A 20,870-nucleotide genomic window follows, 5' to 3' on the forward strand; every position below is an offset into this window, starting at 1 on the left:
CTAATCTGAATATTTTATTGTGGCTATTGCTGTAGTGTTGCCCTAGCAGAAGATGAACATTCTTCCCAGACTTAAGTCTTTTGTACCATCTAACTGTTTTTTTCTAGGATTGTCTGTCAGATAATCTCCACCCATATTCAGCTTCAACAGCTTCCCTGACCCTGCTGAAGAAAGCCAACCTTGTAGTGTAATGTGGCCACTGCCATGTTTCATAACAGGAATATGGGAATAAATTACACACTGATGGGCTCTACTTAGTAATTAGATGATTTCTGAGGGAAGCTGATAACACCAAATTGTATTTAAAGGTGAGAGTACAGGAGGCTCAGTACAAATTCACACCACACTTTCATTTGTTATTTTACAAATAGAATGAAACTCACATGTACCATTTTCACTCAAAATCTTAATAACATAACATTAAAGTTTGTGGATGGTACCTGACAAAAACCTGACAGCGTAGTTATGTTTCATAAATACAGAATCACAAAATCGGTTGGCTAGATTATACGTCATGAATGATTGCAATGCCATCCACTGTCCTATTCAGTGCTGTTGACAAGACTTGAGTTTGCCATCTTGTTCCTTTTGGGCTAGCCAGCATTTCAACAACGAAATCAAGTCAAAGGTTAGCTATGGAAGTTCTTGAAGCTGACTTGGATATCAGCCTATGGATTAATCTGGGCTATATTTGATATGGACTCAATCACATGCATATTGTTGATGTTTTCAGTGCCATCGTTACAATGCTAGACATGCCAAGCGATTCTCTTTCAGTTTTCTAGGAAACCCATTCTGAATGAATAGCAAGAGACTGGTGGGGAAAAGAAACACTGCTATTAAAATAATTTCAAAAGTTTGATGAGTGCTGAAAGATGACAACTAAAGTAAATTTACACAGGCAGGGGTAATCAGCTAATGGGACACCGGTGAGTAGCAATCAGCTAACATGACACAGGTGCTGAGAAAAATAAACACAAAGAGCAAAACAAAAGAACTGCGCAATTAGAGGTTATTTCACACTATAGCATGAAATGACATGAAAACCTAACCTCATGTCAGTCAGAGTTAGGAACAAAGAGCTGAAATTATGGGAAATTCACTGGTTTGAGCGCTCAGACAAGTTTTTTAGTGTTTTAACTCCTTTGCTAAGATCTCAGTGCCAAATCAAGCAAGGGTGTTCCCAATAATTTTGAGATTTATCTTCAAAATATAAAGTGGACATTAATTAAAATGTGACTAATCTTTTGAAAACAGTAACTTTAATCAAGATATGCTGTGTTTTTTTTACTCGGTACCTTGATCATGCTTATAATCTGGACTCAGACCCACTAAATCCTTACAATAATCTGAGGTAACTAAAGAACATAATTTTGCAGTTGCTCTCAGTGTGTTAACACCCCTGGTAAAATACCAGGTTTTTAGAATATGAAAGATGAGAGTTATTGTGAAATTAGTTATTTCCTAAATCAAGCTACAATGCTCTGTGTGCACATACTTGAATTAAGAATTTGTGAAATAGCCTTTGATCACAACCCACATTGTCAACTGTGCTGCTTAACTCACAAATGCTTTTTTTCTCATAAATGTGAGGCATTTCAGGGAAAAATTAACAGTTTTTCTATTGGATAAGATTTTTACCCAAGAAAGCATTACTCCTGTGAGGATGTAATCAAACAAACTCAAGCTTCCTTGATGGATGGGCCATTAAAAATATATGTTTATATATATATCATAGGCTCATTCTTTTTTATATGTGTGTATATTTGTATTTATTGTGACGCTAAAATCAATCTTTATCCTTTGTTTTTAAGGTTTCAGGCTAGAGCTATCCGTGATTTGAAATGTACCACTGGATGTTCTCTTTGGAAGAAAATGATCAGAAACTATTTTTCTCTTGCAACTCTGCTCCTGTGTCTAGACCAGGGGTGTCTAAAGTGTGTCCTGGGGGGCTATTTGTGGCCCCTGGACTGAATTTTGTGCAGCCCCCAACTGCGCAGTTCAAGAATGATTTGGGCATCCAGCACAAGTAGTTAATGCACATGAAGACTTTTTACATTCTCTTCAATTTCATATTGAGAAAGACCACATATATTTAATAACTTTTACTCCAACTGTTACTCCAATTTTACTTCAGCTCAATCAGCCGTTGTTAGGACAATAGTTAAAACAGTGATATGAGCACTGGCATTCTTCTAACAGCAAACTCTGCACACATGGAATAAATGAGTAACAACTTCTCTTCAAGAATAATAATTTATTAATGGAAACGAATGCACATCCAGAGAACACCATGATATAGTGTTTACCTGAATTAACAATACCTTTCAATGAACAAATCCTCTCTAGCAGGCTAGTTGAGTAAAACTACTAAACAAAATTAAGATTAAAGAAACTAAGAACTATGTATACACAAAATAACAAAATGACAAATAAAGATAGTTGAAAACCACCATGAGAATGATTCAGTGAATCTTGGGTTCACTGCAGATCTAAGTTAGAGAACTAAAGTTTATCCTAAAGAATATGAAATGAGGTTAAAATAGCTCAACTAATTTAGAACAACCTTTGGTCTGTGTTTAACCCATTGACAACTCCAAGTTAGAAAAAACATTATTTAGGGAAATAACATTTTAGAGAATGGTTAGCTAAATAAATATCAATAACCTCTAAGACACTTGATGTTTATTAATGCAATTATTTCCCCAGAAAATAATTAAGACTCAAATTGGTAACTTAAGAAGCTAGAAGGCGCGATAAGACAACGATCGACCAGAAATGATGTGTCAGGATACATCTGGGCCATGTGGCCATTAACTTGATGAGTTAATCTTACACAAAACACCATTAAATCCATACTAATGTTCCCTATTAAGGCTGTACTAATGCTCGTAGCACTATTGGACGATGGCAGAGTGAAATGAAAACAAGCATTATGCTTAAGCAAGCTATAGTTATGTATTACTAGGGTTAGTAGGAAGTTATCAGGAGTCTAATAGCGGCTTATGCTAGAGGACATTCGGAGCTCATCTAAGAGGATTTTTAAGCTATATTTTGGTGTAATTAATGGACCAGAAATCACAAACATTAATGTCTCATCACTGTTGAAAACCCTTGTGGAAATAAAGTTTCTCATAACTGTAAAACACACCCAAAACACATCAGCATAGCTTTGTTTCAAGATTTCTAGGAGGTGGCTTAGCCTGTTAGCTCCAGGTCTTAACCTCAGTCAGACCTTAAAAAGAGTAAAAACATCTTGAAAGTAAACAATTTTAAATTATTAATCTCATCCTAACTTTCCTTGCTCGTTTCGGCCAATCCTCTGCCTCTGTGTTTGTTCGGTTGACTTTGGGGCATCCGGCTTAAAGCGGGCACCTTGCTGTGAGGGCATTGGTGCCTACAGCTTCCTATAGCATTAGAAACAGTCCAATTTTATTGTGGCTTTCAGCCAACAGTCTATTTACGTTCTCTCTTGGCTGAACCCCAACAACACATTGTTTAATTAAGACACTGGATGCTCATATTTTGTGGAACAGGTACAAAAAACACAATACCATTTTTTTCTGTTTATTGACCCCCATTTTTAACTTGACAATTTTGGCTCACGGGACGAAAAGTTTGGCCAATTCGGGTCTAGATGTGACAAATGCATATTTATCATCCAATAATACTGTAGTCACATGTAGAACACAATAAGTACTTATTAGAACCTCCGGCATCGCCTTCAGCTTTAGCTAAAAGATGCAAATGAGCCGAAAAAAAGTAAATATGAGGACAGCTGGGTTTCACTTCAGATTAATCAGATTCACCAAAATAGATGGCAGGTGAAAAAGGTTTCAGATGACTTATTTTTCATATTGATTTATTGATTGATTAAAGGATCTATTTAGTGCTTTAAAACGACCGACAAAGGTGACGGAAGCAATTAACGGTAAAATCAAAATACATAAAAACATACAGCCATAAAAGCAGAGAACAGGAAAATAATTAAAAAGAAATCATAGATAAAATGCCACCATTGTCCTTGGTATTAAAAGACTGCCTAAAAAAAATAAGTCTTCATCTTGAAATTAAAGACGCCTGGGTGTGTGATGGAACGAAGGTCTAAAATAATTTGGTTCCAGGAAGTTGTATTTTCCATATCACAAAGACTTAACATTCTAACAGCGGTCTGTGTACCTTAGAGAGCCACTGACCATCATCTTCTAAGAAATGTTAATCTTTAATCAGAATATCAATAATTCTGTTTGTGTAAAGTTGTAAATCATGATATTTTAAACAATGACGTTAACTCTTATTTGCCAACACCTCCAATTAGCTCAACAAATCAAAATCTCTTTTATGCTTTCACATTTGAATGTCACACAGTGTCTTGGAAGACGTTTCCTGCTTGCTCTCATCCTCTTCAGCGAGGTATATAAAGATGCTTCCACTCAGCTCATGGGCTCAGGAATGATATTCAGTTTGCTGTGATATCTCTGCCACACAGGCAGCCTCGTCAGAGAGGACATATTGCAGACATCCATCCTCCACCACAGTCACACTCTAGTATGAAGCCACAGCTTGACACTAAATAGATCCAGCCAGCAGAAGGGAGTTATTGTGGAGTGCAGCCATGAGATAGAGGTCACTGTTGCCAAAGGTATGAGAAATGGAAAGAAATCAAATGTCCTGACAGTAAATCACATGTTGGATTCACATATTTCAGGAATATGAAAGATGTACGTCCTTATTCGGGTGTTATAAATCACTAATGTGGCTTATTAACATTTTACCCTGCATAAATGAAGGATATATTGTGTTGTCTTTTTCCACCTACATAACTAAAATACTTTTTTCCTTTGATGCGAAATTGATCACAACTTTCTGATGGACAGTCAGTGGAGTCAGAGATACTTTGAGCCAACAGCTTCACTTGATGTGGAGTTGTCTGCCTGTTCTTGGAATTGCCTTCAGCCTCCATCCTTCAGCTAAATGAAAGCTGCTCTAAGCTGAGGTTCTTTCATGAATATCTGTCTGCAGCCTACTTCAAATTACACCCACTCACTCACTCACTGTACATAAATATGCCCACTTCCCATTTCACCAGCTTCTTTCTTAAATGTAAATAACACTTTTATGATATTCTACCTGTCGGCTTCTGAAGAAAAAAAATCCACTTTAAATAGGTAAGGTTCTGTGTTTTGCAAATTTAAAATTCAGAACGTGTAAGAAGATCATTGCATCTTTTTTGCCCGATTTTCTAGAACCCTCAACATTTTTATGTTTTTCTTCCTGTTAAGTGAAAAAACAAAGCAAAATAAACAGTCATAAAACAAATAAGATATATTATATTTGCAGAACATGCAACATGTGGTTTATAAAGTTGAATTAGGGTTAGGCTAATTATAATTATTGCCATAATGTATTAAACACTTCCTAGTTACAGTAGAATTCTTTTAAGCAGAGAAAATCCTTAATTACCTCTTTATATTGTAAACATATGATTCAAGTTTGTCTTGGCCTACATGTGCAGATTTGCTTCCTAAAATTGAATTTCTGGAATTAGCTGGTTGAAAAGATTCAAAACTTAACTCAATTGATGTTTAATCCTATGTTAGGGACCATCTTTCCTATGTTATTTTGTATGCTTGTGTGTGAATATTTCTTAACCAGGAATCACTAATTTCTAAGCTTGAGAGTTTTGAATCAATCCACTCTACCAAGTTGACTGATTTGTCAGGGATTGTGACATGAAACAAAGGTGCCTTGATTAAAAGCAGAATTTATTCAAGGAAAGTAGCATAAAACCAACAATTAGCCAATCAGTGGCATAAGCAAAACTCAGGTTATCATAATAATACAATATTTTAACTATAAGCTCTTTCATACTACTCAATGTCACTACACATATGAAAACTAAAAAGCAACAACAATAAAACCTAAAATAGCCTAAAATAAATTATATGAAGCAGTCCAATCAGAAGTGGTAAGCAGAGAAAGGTGGGTGATAAGTCTGGATTTGAACAGGAGGAGAATGTCAATGGGAGAAAGCTCTGTTCCCCAGGGTGCTTGTGCGAACAGAGGGAACAGTGAGGTGGATAGAGGAGGAGGATCTGAGGAAACGGGAGGAGGTGGCGATGTGAAGTAGATCAGATAAGTAAGGGGGAGCGAGGCTGTGGATGATCTTAAATGTAAACAGAAGGATGAATTCAGTTCTTGGGAGTCTGGGAGCAAGTGGAGCTGCTGCAGAACCAGTCTGCAGCAGCTGACTGCTGGTGAAATGAAGACGTTTCTGTGATAATAGGGCTGAGTTCTGGACCGTTTGGAGCTTATGGGGGGATTTTTGAGGGAGACAGAAAAGAAGAGAGTTGCGATAATCAATACAGGAGGTGACGAGGCTGTAAACAAGAATTAAGGCGGAGTGAGGGAAACGGGAGGGATGTAGACGATTAATGTTGCGTAGTTGATAATATGCAGACGGGGCGATGTCATTAATGTGAGAGGTGCTATCAAGGATGACACCCTGATTCTTAACCTGAGGTTCAGGGGAGACTGTGGAACAGTTGTTGTCAAAGTGTTGTTTAATGCTGTGAACTACTGTCTAGAAAAATACTTTTTAAAAGGACACTGGTTTAACTATTTTCACTGTAAAGGTTAATATAATAATACAGATGCCAGCTATGTCTACTGAACAAGAAATTGTGCTAGATTTTCAACTGTTGCTTAACATTACCTATGTTTACAGGCACAAAATGTCATGATCAAATTGAAATGTATTCAGATTAAAAACCAAAAAATAATCAGATTTTACCCTTTGTATGGTCACACAATCAATTATTCCGATCATGTGCGTTTATACGCACATGGCTTTATTCAGAATAGAGCAACTTTGCAGTTATCAAATTGCCCTAAAAAAAAACACAGTTCCATCTTTGCTGAACAACAATACTAGTGAACAAAGCAGCATTATAGTTTGTCTTCTGAGTGCCGAGACTGGACATGCACCGGCTTCTAATTACCTTGAAACTTTACTGAATAAATAACAATTTGGAGCTTGTTTAATATTTTAGAAAGGTTATATCGGAAGCGCAGACACTTTTCTTTCCCAATGTATTTCTGCCACTCAACAACGCAGAAACACGTCACATGTGCGCTCAGGTCAGTTTTCCACATTCAGAATAATTTTACCCTGACAAGCATTTACATGCATGTCGATCCAATTGTCAATCGGCATAAACCACCCGCCTCATTCTGATCACATTATTCCAATTGGCTTGTTTACATGACACATTTTTATTCCGATTACTTTTGTCCATATAAACCTAGTGTAAACCTAGCTAGTTGCATTATAGTCTTAAAATTATATCTGTTAAATCACCTGCACAGTGATGGCCGCTACGCTATCATGAAATGTTGTACTCATAAAGAAATCTCTGTCTAATCTCATCTTTGGAGTCATTTTATTAACCTTTACATATAAACTTTTGTGTTGGAAAGGTTGTGAATTAGCACGATCATTACCACAGCTAAGTTTCTGTTAATACCTGTGTTTGAAATGTTCAATACTCACTGCAGCCCCCTTCCAATATGGTCATTATGTCTCCAGAGAAAATGATACTAAGCAAGAACAGAAGAATAGGAGCTAAAAAAGAAGTAGGATACTCTTTTGTATTGGTGACCTCCATGAAATTTGAAACACAGTTTTGTTAATGATTTTGAAATTGATGCTTTTCTTATCTTTATACACTATTTCCATTATCCTAGGATATAGTGTAATTCAACTCATTAATAAGTCATTCTATAGAAATGGGTCATTTTGAGTCCCTCTGACCTTATAAGGTGCATTTCATCTATTGGGTCACTAAATGGTATATTTAAATAGCTTCACATATACATTGAAATGCATTCTTCAATGCAGTATAAAAAAACCTGAATTAAATTCTTTCTTTTTGTGAGAAATTATTAACTTTTTTTCATTCGACCCCCCTCTTTTGTGGTGTCCCTCATGGCCATGATGAAGGTTTACTTTGGAAATGCCAACAAAAATTATTTAAAAAGTCAAGAAATGTTTACATCAATCTCAATATATATTTATGCTCTTCTGCTGGTATTGTTTTTTTAATCAAAATGAATCATTAAATATTAAAGAAGAAACGTACATCCATTAATGAGTGAAGATTTCAGCCCTACCAGCAATGTCAATACTGTAGCTGTTTCTACTGAAAGAGCCTTTTCTGAGACCCAGAGCAGTTTTTAGAAGCCATACTTTTAGTCCTATTATTTCCACCGCAGGGACAAAGGCCAAGCCAGATCACCAGCATGTAAATCTATACCAGAAAATAATGGACAGATAGTAATATTGGTATCAATCCTGAACTTTGTATGTAAGGTTTGTGGTGGGAGGGGGGTAAATGTTTGCTAATAGTGGAATATTCTCCATCTTCTCCATCTACTTTTCATATACAGAAGGAATAATTTGTATTTTTGTTTGTAAAAATGTTTAAATCCAGTCTTTCATCTTAAATATAATGCTTTATTGCAACAACTAGTAAAGGCTTGATTATTAAAATGCTTGTTGTTCTCATCCCAACCAAAGCTGGCACTTCTTTCCTCTTCTCTGCCGGGATTTAAAATCAAGGAGACACTGAATCACTCTGACAAACTCTTTGGTTATAGTTGTATTTTTCTTAGAATCCGCACTCCGTATTTTCTCCGTCATAGCCTCTTTCTTTCCACTGTATGTCTGAAAAGCTGTGTCTTCACAGGTGACTCTCTTGGTGGCAGGGGACGTTATTTTCACAAGCAGCACTGTTTTGTACCCCTCCGTGGAAACACACACAAGAGAAGCCTTGAGTAAAATAAACTTCTGACAAATTTACTTGCAAGAGAAAAGGCCTTCCAGGTAATATAGTTGAAAAGCTGCTAAAGTGACCATACTGCATGATTCCAAGCGAAGTTGCCACCTTAGAAATTCATTCAACAAATGTATGTCGGTTGTTTCAAGACCACCAACTAATAACTTGTCCAAATAACTAAATACCAGTCCTGGTACTAAAAGAGCCACTCATTCCTGTGGCAATAAAATAAAACTACTTTATAAATATTTTAGCCTTAAGCTTTTAACCCTCTTATTATTTTGTAACAGTTTCAGAGTTTAAACAGTTAAATCCAAATTCATTCATACCCCCAGGCAGATGTGGTTTTTTAATAATTTTCATTCATTTCATTCAAGTGTGTTTCTGATAGGAAATGAGAACGGATTGCTTAAAGAATAACAAAAGTTTAAATTTAGAGGGAAAACACTGTTTGCTTTTATTTCCAATCGTATTTAAAAAAATGCATGGCAAGATGATTTATGCCTTTCTTGATGATCAGAGGAATTTTTTTAAAGGAAATGTGTCGATCAAACCCTTATAAATGCTTTCCACTGATATTCCGATGTCTGAGTTTGGAAGGCCTTCGTGCAATCATACTAATCTTTAGCTGTCTGGCTGGGCCCCCCCAAAACATTAATATTACCTCTAGTCAGGGGATTAATCTGGGGATTAAATGTACCTGACTGATTTAGAAATGAGATGCCAACATTGTTTCTTTTCAGATTAAATAAAATGTTTACTTTGAACAAGCATCTTGACCTGGAGTTGGTTACCTGGAATTTTCTGTTTTTTTTACTTACTTTTCTGCAGTTGTGTATGACCTAAAAAGGTTAATTTTAAGCTTTTAGGGAGAAGACAAATGCATCAGATGCAAAACAAAAGTCTACGTGGCGGATACCTGCTGAACTTGATGGGCACATTTGTGAACGTTAGTGCTATTTGCTAGATTAATCAGATATCTATCTGGCAGAGGCATGAATCATTTTGGGCTTAACTGTACATACATTTTTATTGTTTTGCGTTTTTATATTTTTTACCTTTTTACTGTGACCACCTTTTTTCTCTTTTTGCCCTTGGCAGAAAATAAAAGCAATTTGCTTGTCAGTGACATAATGGCACCGTTTCTGCTCATGAAAGACACAAATGTCACTCCGGTCAGCAGCAACCCCTGGGACAGTCATTAGGTGAAATTAGAGGCATGCTTCTGTCGCTCACGGCTGACAGCATGATAGGTATCTTTTCCGCGGTGACTTCATCACATCAGGTGCTGAGGGTGAAAGACATCAAAGTCAAGAAAATATAGACAAACTTGCCGTGGTTTTGCAGCCGAGGGACAACATCAGAGGTCTCTGGATGTGCGTGGGTGGGTAGGTGGAGTGGAGCAATGCACATGTTTTCATGCAGGGACTGATTTTTTTTTTAAAGGGAGTGTGGAGGAGGGTCATGAAAGGCTTGAGCTTTAGTTTGATGTGATAATGAAGTGCCTTCTTTTGTCTTCTCTTTTATCCAACTTAATCAACCGCATCCCTTTGACCAGCAAAGGTTTGCACACTTTTAAAGTAGTATTGTGACTCAGATGGGAGTATCAGCATCTTCAGGCTTTGTTTAAAGGTTTTCTCACATTGGAGAGTGGCATGATTGGTGGTAAACTGAGTGCTACAGCTTTCTTTATGTGCCTGCCTTGCGAGACCACCTATGAGTCACAGACGCGTTGCGTTGAGAGTTTACACGTCTGTGTATCACGCTTCCCCCCCACCTCCCCTAAAATGTTTTCATATCAGAGAAATTCAGAGATTTGAGGCATGTCATGGTTGGTAGAGGTGAGCAGGAGTGATGCTACGGTTAGTGCACTGGAGCGTTTAGCTGTACATGGGAAGATTTACTGGCCTGTGAAGCCATAAACCCGCAATTACAAACCCTAACAACTCTGGCACAGGCAGTCCGTACAACGCAGTTTTCCTCTGGGCTCGGGGATTTAAGCCTCACAATCAATCAAGCGTGACTTAAGAAGCTAATTGCACAAGAGTGACACACATACACGCACAACCTCCTTACAGGAGGGAGACCGATGTTGCAGGTAAAAATTTTGTTTGAAATTCATCAAATTTTAATCCAGCTCGTTCATTTCCATATTTCCATATTTATCTCCATGGTTCTAGCATCCACTTCCTCCCTGCATATCATTTCAGCCCTATTAATAGCTCAGACTGCTCCCTACCTAAGACGCTCGCTAACATGGGAACACACTTTCCCTCTTGTCACCACAACCTCGTATCAGGTCCGCCGTTCAAAGACACATGTATCTCGAGGTAGATAGGGCTGTCAATGAAACACTCCATTTCTGCCACAGTTGGTAAATTGACTGTTTGATGCTTGAAACAGATGGAGCAGAAGGCGGGTGGAGTCGGTGATAAGATGTAGGATTCATACTCTTCCCTGCCTCGCTATAATGAATCAGTGTATTTACTTAGAGCGATCTGCTCATCTGAAATGGCCCTCCAACTGCGCCGTATCCTCCACCTTGTTGTCACTTGCACCCCACAACCACCACAAGCTCACTCCTTGGGTTTCCCTAACACCTACCTCCCTCCCTCCAAAAAAAAAAAAAAAAGGTAATTGCTCTTACCTTAGACACTGTAATAGATCCTGGATGAAGTATTGACCGCAGCTACATTTTGATTAAGGGGCTGTAGGGCAGAACACGCCTTTAATGAAACTGAGGAATCAGCATTCTCCTGGCTGTAGCACCAAGGCTGGATGCCGAGCATCATGGCCCACAGGCACCTTGATTAGGACCTGATCCCTGGCAAATCCAGGGATGGGGCAAAGCCTCTGAATTAAAAGCGATGAAATCATCTATTAATAATACCTGGGGTGTGTACAGTTCTTCCTCCTGAGGCCTATAATGATTAAAGATGTGTTATTCATTTACTGTAAGCTCTCCCACATGCATATTCACCCACAAGTCCAATCATCCACCTTGTTGCTCTGCAGCTGAAACACTAGCACACTCATTACTGCACTCAATCCGGTTTCACTTCATATGCAAAAGGTCAGGCTTTATCAGTTAAGAATTTTAGCATGAGGGATAACTTGCATTAGCTTCTCTCATCCTCTTCCTTTATTGCCTTTTTGCTCGTGTTTGAAAACTGATTGCATCTCGGACGGAGATGAAAGGGAAGCAGCGCGCTCCCCCCCCCCCGTTCTTTGAGCATGCAAATGGACATAATCTAAAAGACGAAGTATTAGCATGCTAAAAGACAGCACGGCCATGATGAACACCATTTGCCAAGGCTTAATGCGATAGCTGGGTAAGATGATTAACTTTGAATCCATTTAATCAACCACAAGCACTTTCTCAAATAACCAACTGTCTTGTGTTTGGGTAAAACTTCCCCTCAAATCTGCCGGGGATTGGATGAATATGTCAAATCACAGAGTTTCTAAATCAGAGCCGAGGCCAGCCAAACAGGGTTCTTTGAAGTGATGGACATCAAACATCATTTTCTCAGCACTGTTTGTCATCCACCGTCTTGCTTAAAGCTCACAATGGAGTGCAACTTGGAACCCACAGCAGCTCGATTTGACTGAGGAGTCAATGTGCCCTTGGGCTGCATCCTATTGACTTAAGCAGTTTAAGTAACGGGGCTTCTCACCTCTTATTTTCAGATCAACCCTAAAGTGCATGCTTATAACTGTCTCACATAATGTGATGGAAGTTCTGATCCCTTCTGTTTGACCTTAAACCATGATCAAACAGCTTGGCTTGCGAGATATTGTATTTGTGTTTGCTGATGCCACAAAAACAAAATAGTTGTTGTTTAGGCTATTATTGTTGCAAGACCTGACAAGAAGTAATTTTACCCAACAAAGACTCCAGATGGATCATGTGTGAAACAAAGCATCAATATGTGGAAATGAACCCCATGCACGCTGTTAAGTATGGTAGAGGATCTGTGATCTTTGGGCCTGTTTCTCTTCCATTGCATGGCATCATGAACTCTTTTAAATACCAGAACTTATTAATTGAAATTTAATGGATTCTGTCACGATGAAAAGATTTTGATTTAAACTATCTGTAGTATCAGTAGGTAACTTTACATCAGAGATGACAAAAATCCCATTTGGGGTTCCCCAAGGGTCCATTCTGGGTCCCCTCCTATTCAATATCTACATGCTCCCTCTAGCCCAGATAATAAAAAATAACAACATCAGCTACCATAACTATGCAGACGACACACAGCTCTACATCACCATGTCACCAGGTGACTATGAACCAATTCAGGCACTGAGTAAATGCCTAGAAGAAATCAATACGTGGATGTGCCAAAATTTTCTCCAATTGAATAAAAACAAAACTGAAGTAATAATATTTGGACCAATAGAGGAAAGATCAAAAGTTAGCACACAGCTTCAGTCGCTTCAGCTAAAAACCACAAATCAGGCCCGAAACCTGGGTGTAGTGATGGACTCAGACCTGAACCTTCAAAAGCATCTAAAGACAGTTACAAGGTCGGCTTTCTATCACCTGAGGAACATTTCTAGGATTAAAGGACTGATGTCTCAGCAGGATCTAGAAAAACTAATCCATGCGTTTATTTTTAGTCGAATTGATTACTGCAACGGTGTTTTCACAGGTCTGCCTAAAAAGTGGATCAGACAGCTGCAGCTGATCCAGAACGCTGCTGCCCGCGTCCTCACTAAGACTAAGAAAGTAGAGCACATCACCCCAGTTCTAAAGTCCTTACACTGGCTCCCTGTATCTCAGAGAATAGACTTTAAAATACTTCTGTTAGTCTATAAATCCTTAAATGGCTTAGCTCCTAAATACATCATAGACTTGTTATCAGCGTATAAACCATCCAGACCACTCAGGTCTTCTGACTCCAGCCTGCTCTGCATACCTAGAACCAGAACCAAACATGGAGAAGCAGCTTTTAGTTCCTATGCTCCAATTATCTGGAACAAACTTCCAGAAAACTGTAAAAGTGCAGAAAGCCTGAGTTCTTTTAAATCAAGATTAAAAACACATTTGTTTAAAATTGCCTTCAACTGTCCTAGTTAACTGAATCACCACTTTTTTGTTCTATTTTCTATCTATATTTTATTCCTACTTGCTCTTATTCTGTTTTATTTTGCTATGTTTTAATCATGTAAAGCACTTTGCATTGTCTTTGTACTGAATTGTGCTATATAAATAAATTTGCCTTGCCTTGCCAAATAAACAAAAACAATGTTTCACCCCAAAAAATTGATTTCCTTTCTTGGAGTTTGTGTATCTCCATCAACTTAAAGCCTTGATTCCCAAGTTTCTGTGACATCAAGTTGAACTTATTTTAAGGCTTTTCACACATCTTGATTCGGGGTGCCGGCAAATTTGTCCCATCTTTATGTGTGTGTATATTCTGTGTCTCTGCTTAATGTGATAAATGAACTCCCACAGCTCACAGACAAGTCTTTATTGAATACTTTCTCTGCTGTGTGTGTCTGATCCTCGAACAGACCTCGATAACCCGGTGATTACGGTGCACCAGAGTATAGGAGAAGCCAAGGAGCAGTTCTATTATGAGAGGACTGTATTCCTGCGCTGCGTGGCTAATTCCAACCCGCCTGTCCGCTACAGCTGGCATCGTGGGAGGGAGGTCTTGACGCAGGGCTCCGACAAGGGCGTGGAGATTTACGAGCCTTTTTTCACACAGGTAAGACAGAGGAAATGTGACCTAGATGCATGTCTTAAACCACCCCCAACCACCACCACCAGGGTGCCAACTATTATCTACCTGCTTATTTAAATGTCCTGTCCGTTCTATAATTCAGCTCTAGCAAAAAAAAGACCCCCTCCACCATTATTCAACCTCAAATGTGATTTATTATAGGTACAGTGCATCTCAAAATGCTATGCTAATATAAGGTATTTCTGTAGTTTGGTCCTTAGTAATGTTTTTTTGCCCACAAACCCTCGTTGTACAATGTTTAACGCATAGTGTGGGAAGAAAGCACCAACTGCCAGAGGCTTTGTCCCGATGTGCACACCAGCTTTCTGTTTTCAGACTTCTGTTTGCACATTCTTGTTAGGCTACCATGCTAGTAATATGTTACTTTTTAAATTCAGGATATTTGGCAGTTTCAGTACAGTTTTTTTTGTTTTTGTTTTTTTGTTTTTTTTTGGGGGGGGGGGGGGGGGTCAGGGGAACATTTCATTCTCACAAGTTTTTATTTTAATAAGCTTGAAAGATGAATAAAACTGTAATGTTGGACAGGAATACCATGTTTTCGTCTTAAGTAACTTATGTTTCCTTTAGTTCCTCAAAGGAATACCAGCAAGTGGAGCTAACCTCAGTATTAAGACATGTTCTTATAATCTGACCTTATTAGGATCAAGACCTATCTTATGCTGTGGAATAATAACAGGCACCCATTCAGTCTATTTAAAATGTGTTCATTTGGATTTCTGTCTGAAGATGGTCAAAATGTAATGCATCGCCTGAAAAATCAAGTTAATTCTGACAGGCAGAATTGATAATTTTTTTCCACTTGAACAACAGTTTCCAAAGATGAATTGCTGCTCCAAAGCCAATTTTGCATTACTACCAAGGTGCATTTGAGAATTAAGAAAAGCATATCATTACAGCTAGAATACCTAATGGCTAAAAGGTGTTGCATTTTCTTTTCCAGCTTTCGTCTGTCTTGTGAAACTCAGCTCTACCTCCAAGGGAGAGTTTTTATGTGCTCATAAATCATTGTACATATTGATTCCTTCAGTCACAAAAGACAGACGTGGAATGAAATATTGTCTTTACAGCACATTTATAATGATTGTGCCAGTAAAAACAAATTGTAGGATAAGTTCTGCTTATAATGTAAAGCAATTTCAGAGGCTTCTGCAATTATTTCTCACGGTGAAATTCTAACCCAATTCAATATAGAACTTTGTTCTCATGATCTCACATCGGATATAAAGCTAAAACCTAAAATGTAGGCCAGGAATTGATAAAGTTGATGAAAATCTTGCTAAACTCTAAGCAAGAATTACAATAGCAAACATGAGCTTCCTGATTAATCATCGGAAACTTTTCTAAGAAGTGCCCAGATATCCAACTGAATTATGCAAAGAGCTTGTTGATGGCTACATAAAGTGTGTGGTCAAAGTGCAACTTGCTAAAGGACATTTTATAAAACATTTGGTAGCTTCTATGGACAATGTTGACCATGTGCGGATCAGGGAAAATTCCCAATATACACAAACCTGTTCATCCAGTTAGTTTAAAAAAAAAAAAAAATCATTGTTGCATAATAATGGGAAACATTTCAAATAGAACTGTTTTAAATGAATCATTAAGAGGCCCAAATTAGTATCACATTCATGCCCACAATGATTGTATCCCAACATACACCCATCCTCTGCATTATTACTTCGAATATAGGCAAGGATTGGTTTGTAATTGACAAATCAACACAATATCTCATCACAGATTAATGACATTATTAAAGAAAATAGCAGAATTATAGTTTTTCAGTTTCGTTTCTCTACCTTATACCCGACAAGCCTCACAGAGGGACAGTATAACTTGGCTTAATTAACACTCTGAAAAGCAATACTAGATTCCCCTAACCCAGTTTCACGGTTTACATGCATATTTGTGAAGTGGGTTTCTATCACAGTCAGTTTTCTTCTGTTGAGCAAGTGGATTCTCTATGCAGTCTGAAAACCCAAAAGCTTTGTTCCCAAAAAGGATTTTCTGCATTCAACAAAGAGCTGATTGAGATTGTTCCATCACTTGTGAAGGTATTGTAGTTTTTCAATACGTTGTGTTAAATGTGATTTGGTACGTACTTGGAAGTCGGCATCAATGGGAATGTGAATCTGCACCCAAAAAAATGGAGCGGAAAAGAGGCTTAGGAAATAAAGAAAGAGAGGAAAAGGAAGTGAAATTGATGTTTGGCCAAATGGATAAAGATGGCTGTTAACTAATGGAGTGGGTGAAGCAGAATGAAGAAGCTGCACTACTCTACTGGGCCTCAAATAACACTTATCCCATCTGTGCTCCATCCTTCCTGCTGCCCCCTATTAGAGCCTTGATTGGGTCTGAAAATTGGAGCATAACCTAAAACCCAAAGATTAGGATTTTCTGAGACCAACTCCAAATATGTTCTGACTTAGCTCCAAATAATTTGCTCATATAAATATTTTTATTTCAGCAATATCTAAACCTGCCTATCATCCAAAGAGAGGTGAGGGACTCAGGAAAGAAGGCTGAAGGATTTCCTGTTAAGTTTCTCTGTCTGACTCTTACCCTCAATTGCTCAATTTGCATTGCATTATCTACAGCCTTGCAGATGTGTTATACTCCCAAAGATGTTACAAACACGCAGATATGGAATTTTAAATTCACCACAGAGAGCTAGTTTCTATACTAAAAGTGCAGCCCAGAGCTGTGTGTTTATTGAGGGAACCCCCCTACTTTGTGCTGCTAGTAATTTTCTCTACATATTCTCATTTTTACATATACTGACACCATACATTTTAGATTTCTTAAACTGATTTGGGCAAACTGTAGGGATGTGCAAGATTGGTAGTTGTTATTCACTTTAAGTATGAAATGTCAAAAAACACAATTTTCTGTATCAGTTTTCATCAAAGCTCTTCTAATTAATAGTTTGATGGCTTTCATGAAGATGATTAGAAGAAGATTCGTGAAGATTTGATTAAAACTGCCTTATCACTTAATATTGACTTTTGCATAAATTATGTGGTAACGACAGAATTTCTCTGTGGGATTTTCACGATGTGGAAAGGGATTCATCCCTCAGGCACTTCACTGTGTTTCTTCATTCGCTTTGAAAACCTAGTAGTTATATCACCAGGAAACCAAGACAGGACTTCTACCAGTCTCAGCTCAACATAAATCAATGTGGGACATACTCATCACGTTATTTTGTTTAGTGTAGACCTAACTAAACTGACCTAAAGCTAAAATTATGGTCAACCCTTCACAGAAGTAGTCTTTTTGTTGGATAGTTTAGCCTAAGATGCATTATTATAGCAAAAATAACAAAAGTGTGCAGCTAAACTAACTGTGAAGGTGGACTCACAAAAGGTCTTATCCAACCTTGGCTGTATAGCATTTATGTTAATCAAAATGCTTAATTCTGTTATGATGCTTTTTGAGCCCTTTTGGTAAACGTGAGGAACTGCAGGAATTTATGTCTCTTTGCAAAGACAGGTGAGTTTATGGAGAGGTTTACATTCCCAAGACAAAGAAAAGTGTCTGAGTTTGAGACTAAGCTATTTATGGTGGTCTTTAGGAAGATAATTCATCTCAGCATACTGGCCAAGATCAAATGTTGTAAAAAGGCAATTGTGAGAGGACATAAAGGTTTTGTATCCAGTCTTAACCAGCTTCTTGTTTTACAACTTGAGCATTCAAACCTTCTTTTGTTTGAAAAAACCAACGTTGACTGGACATGAATCTGGCCTTTGCCTAATTTTAGTTGATGACTCCTAAACAACAACTAACGTGCTTGTTTTAAAGCTAAACACATCTTCTGTTATGCATTTAAGCCCACATTTTCTTCATTCAATTACCTTTGTTTTAGAGATTTCCACTAAAGCAGCAAAATGAGAACAGACATAAAACATTTCCAGCAAACTTAACATTAATGTGCCCCCATAATTTCTCTCCACTTTTACTGTCTACTAATAATTCCTGGTGCTGAACCCATTTGGTTTTAATAGTGCTCAGTCTTCCCACTACTTTGGCTATCCCAATTCCAAGTCCACTTTTGAAAAAAAAAATAGTTGGTGTTATTCCTTTCTGTCTTCAGCTCTTAAAGATGAAAATATCTTTCCCTGCGACTTCCTCTCTCTTTATTCCAACCCCACCTTTACCGTTTCTACATTACTGCCAACCTTGTCCCTTGACATCTGCTTCAAAGCAGAGGAGGTGACAGAAAGAGAAAGGGTGTGGAATGTGAGGCCCGTGGCTAATGTAATACAATTAAGTCATCCTTTGGCTTCTTTGGATTTGAAAGGGTCTAAAAGACATCGGTGATTGCCATGTTTTCTGGGCCGCTGCAGCATGTGTCTGACTCATGTTCTAATCCGCCCCTCTTCCCTCTCCTCGTCCCTACGCCCACACACTGGAGTCAGCCAGATCAAAGGTTTACATCCTCATCATAACCTTTTGGGCGAGGCTTGTGGCTGACAGGCCCAGTTGGAATCAAACACATATTCTCAATGAGATAGCCATTTCTGTAGAGAGCTCCCCCACTGAGCCCATCCACATTTCTGTAGCTCCGCTGTGAAAATACTGCAGGGGCCTTTTCTGTGGAGTAATCCTCTCACTGGTAGCAGGCAAGCTGACAAATTTCTTTCTTCATATAAAAAAAGAGACGGCATCATTCTTATTTCAGGGCTGCAGTAATATGTTGGGATTCTGCTCGCCTCTCTTCACCCTTTTTGTCTTTGTTAAAGCTGTGTACATATTCATGCTTTTGACCTTTCTCTGGAGCTGTTGGGCCTTTTTCAGAGCCTTCCCCAGATCTATTTTTATAGCATCCCTGCTTTTAATTAGTATGATGCCTTTGCACATATTTGCATACCAGTGTCGGTTTGGTCTGAGCTGCAGGGGGAAACAAAGATCCTGAAGCTGAAGAACCTGCGTCCTCAAGATTATGCCAACTACAGCTGCATCGCCTCTGTCCGAAATGTGTGTGGGATTCCTGACCGCAGCGTTATCTTCGGACTCACCAATAAGACAGGTACAGAATAAGATTTGTTACTAGTTGAGTTAAACCTATATTTTCCGTTTGAGTTGTCCTGTCTCTTTTCTGCTTATTTCTTTGTTTTCATTTTTATCTACACATAATGTCGTTTTAGGTTATACCGTTTTTGTTAATCTCATTTGTACAGCTTACTTCCTGTCTGTAACTGATGCGTTTTCACATTTTATTATGGGGCAAATAAAGTAAATCCAATTAAACTATACATATGGATAGGTAGTTTTTGCACGTCACTTACTATTGATTTTTTTTAAACTTTAACCCAGAGATGCCAATTTTATCTGACTCAGACATAGTTTTTTTTTTTTTTTAGCCTTTTTTATGCCGTGGGCAGTGATTGATGATTGTTTTAAAAGCAGAGGCTATTTAACAAAAAACAACATTTATACAAAGTGGACATTTTAAAAGGGTTGTATCAGTGATTAGCCCAGTTAGCAATGCTAAAACAGCATTCTCTGTGTGTAATTTGTAGAAAATGTAGAGCTATACCCACCTTATCTCTGAGAGTCTGAAAAACCTGCCACCATTTTTCAAATCTGATGCTAGAGATTGAAAGCTTGAGAAGATAAAACAAATTAAGGAACGTTGCTGTACTATGTTCAGGATTTCTGATATGTCGTAAAAGTTTTGCTCTGCCTCGCTCTCTCGCAATGGAAACCTCCATATACCGCAGCCTGAATGAACCACAGGAAATTCTTGGCATTTATTGAAAATACTGTCATAAAAAAATTGCTTCTTACATCTGATCAAAATCTAATTTGAAAATCAAGCTGAACATCATCCAATTCCTGCCAAAAGCTGATATCTTTTTGCATCTCTTAAAAAAAAGTGCAACTTAAAAAAATGCATTAATACCATTGGATTAACCATAAGGGTATACTCTTTCCACAGCATCCCCATCTATCAAACTTCTGGTGGAAGATCCTATCGTGGTCAACCCTGGTCAGACCGTGTCCCTGGTCTGCATCACCACAGGAGGGGAGCCGACCCCCACCCTCACCTGGGTCAGCACCAACGACAGCCTGCCGCAGAGGAGCGTAGTAAAAGGGGGCACGCTCACGCTGCCCGCCATCACCTCAGATGAAGCTGGGGTTTACAGCTGCGTGGCCAGTAACAATGTGGGAAACCCGGCCAAGAAGTCCACCACCATCGTGGTGCGAGGTAGGAAAGCATGACTGCACCTCAAAATATGTTATTCAGCGTTAAAAGTTAGACAAAGTCAAACAAAAT

The 20,870-nt window shown here is 38.3% G+C and overlaps 1 protein-coding gene across 3 annotated transcripts in view; it reads left to right on the top strand.

Moving 5' to 3' along the window:
- mdga2a (MAM domain containing glycosylphosphatidylinositol anchor 2a) overlaps positions 1-20,870 on the top strand; it is a 249,857-nt gene that overhangs the window by 124,149 nt on the left and 104,838 nt on the right. For 2 of the 3 annotated variants that reach the window (XM_036134196.1, XM_036134198.1), the window contains exons 4-6: positions 14,361-14,557; positions 19,484-19,619; positions 20,532-20,801. In XM_036134196.1, coding sequence (XP_035990089.1) covers positions 14,361-14,557; positions 19,484-19,619; positions 20,532-20,801 — 603 coding nt within the window. The remainder of the gene's footprint in view (positions 1-14,360; positions 14,558-19,483; positions 19,620-20,531; positions 20,802-20,870) is intronic. The other variant, XM_036134197.1, reaches the window with a different exon arrangement.

This window comes from Fundulus heteroclitus, unplaced genomic scaffold (genome assembly GCF_011125445.2).
Source record: "Fundulus heteroclitus isolate FHET01 unplaced genomic scaffold, MU-UCD_Fhet_4.1 scaffold_76, whole genome shotgun sequence".
NCBI classification, from domain to species: domain Eukaryota; kingdom Metazoa; phylum Chordata; class Actinopteri; order Cyprinodontiformes; family Fundulidae; genus Fundulus; species Fundulus heteroclitus.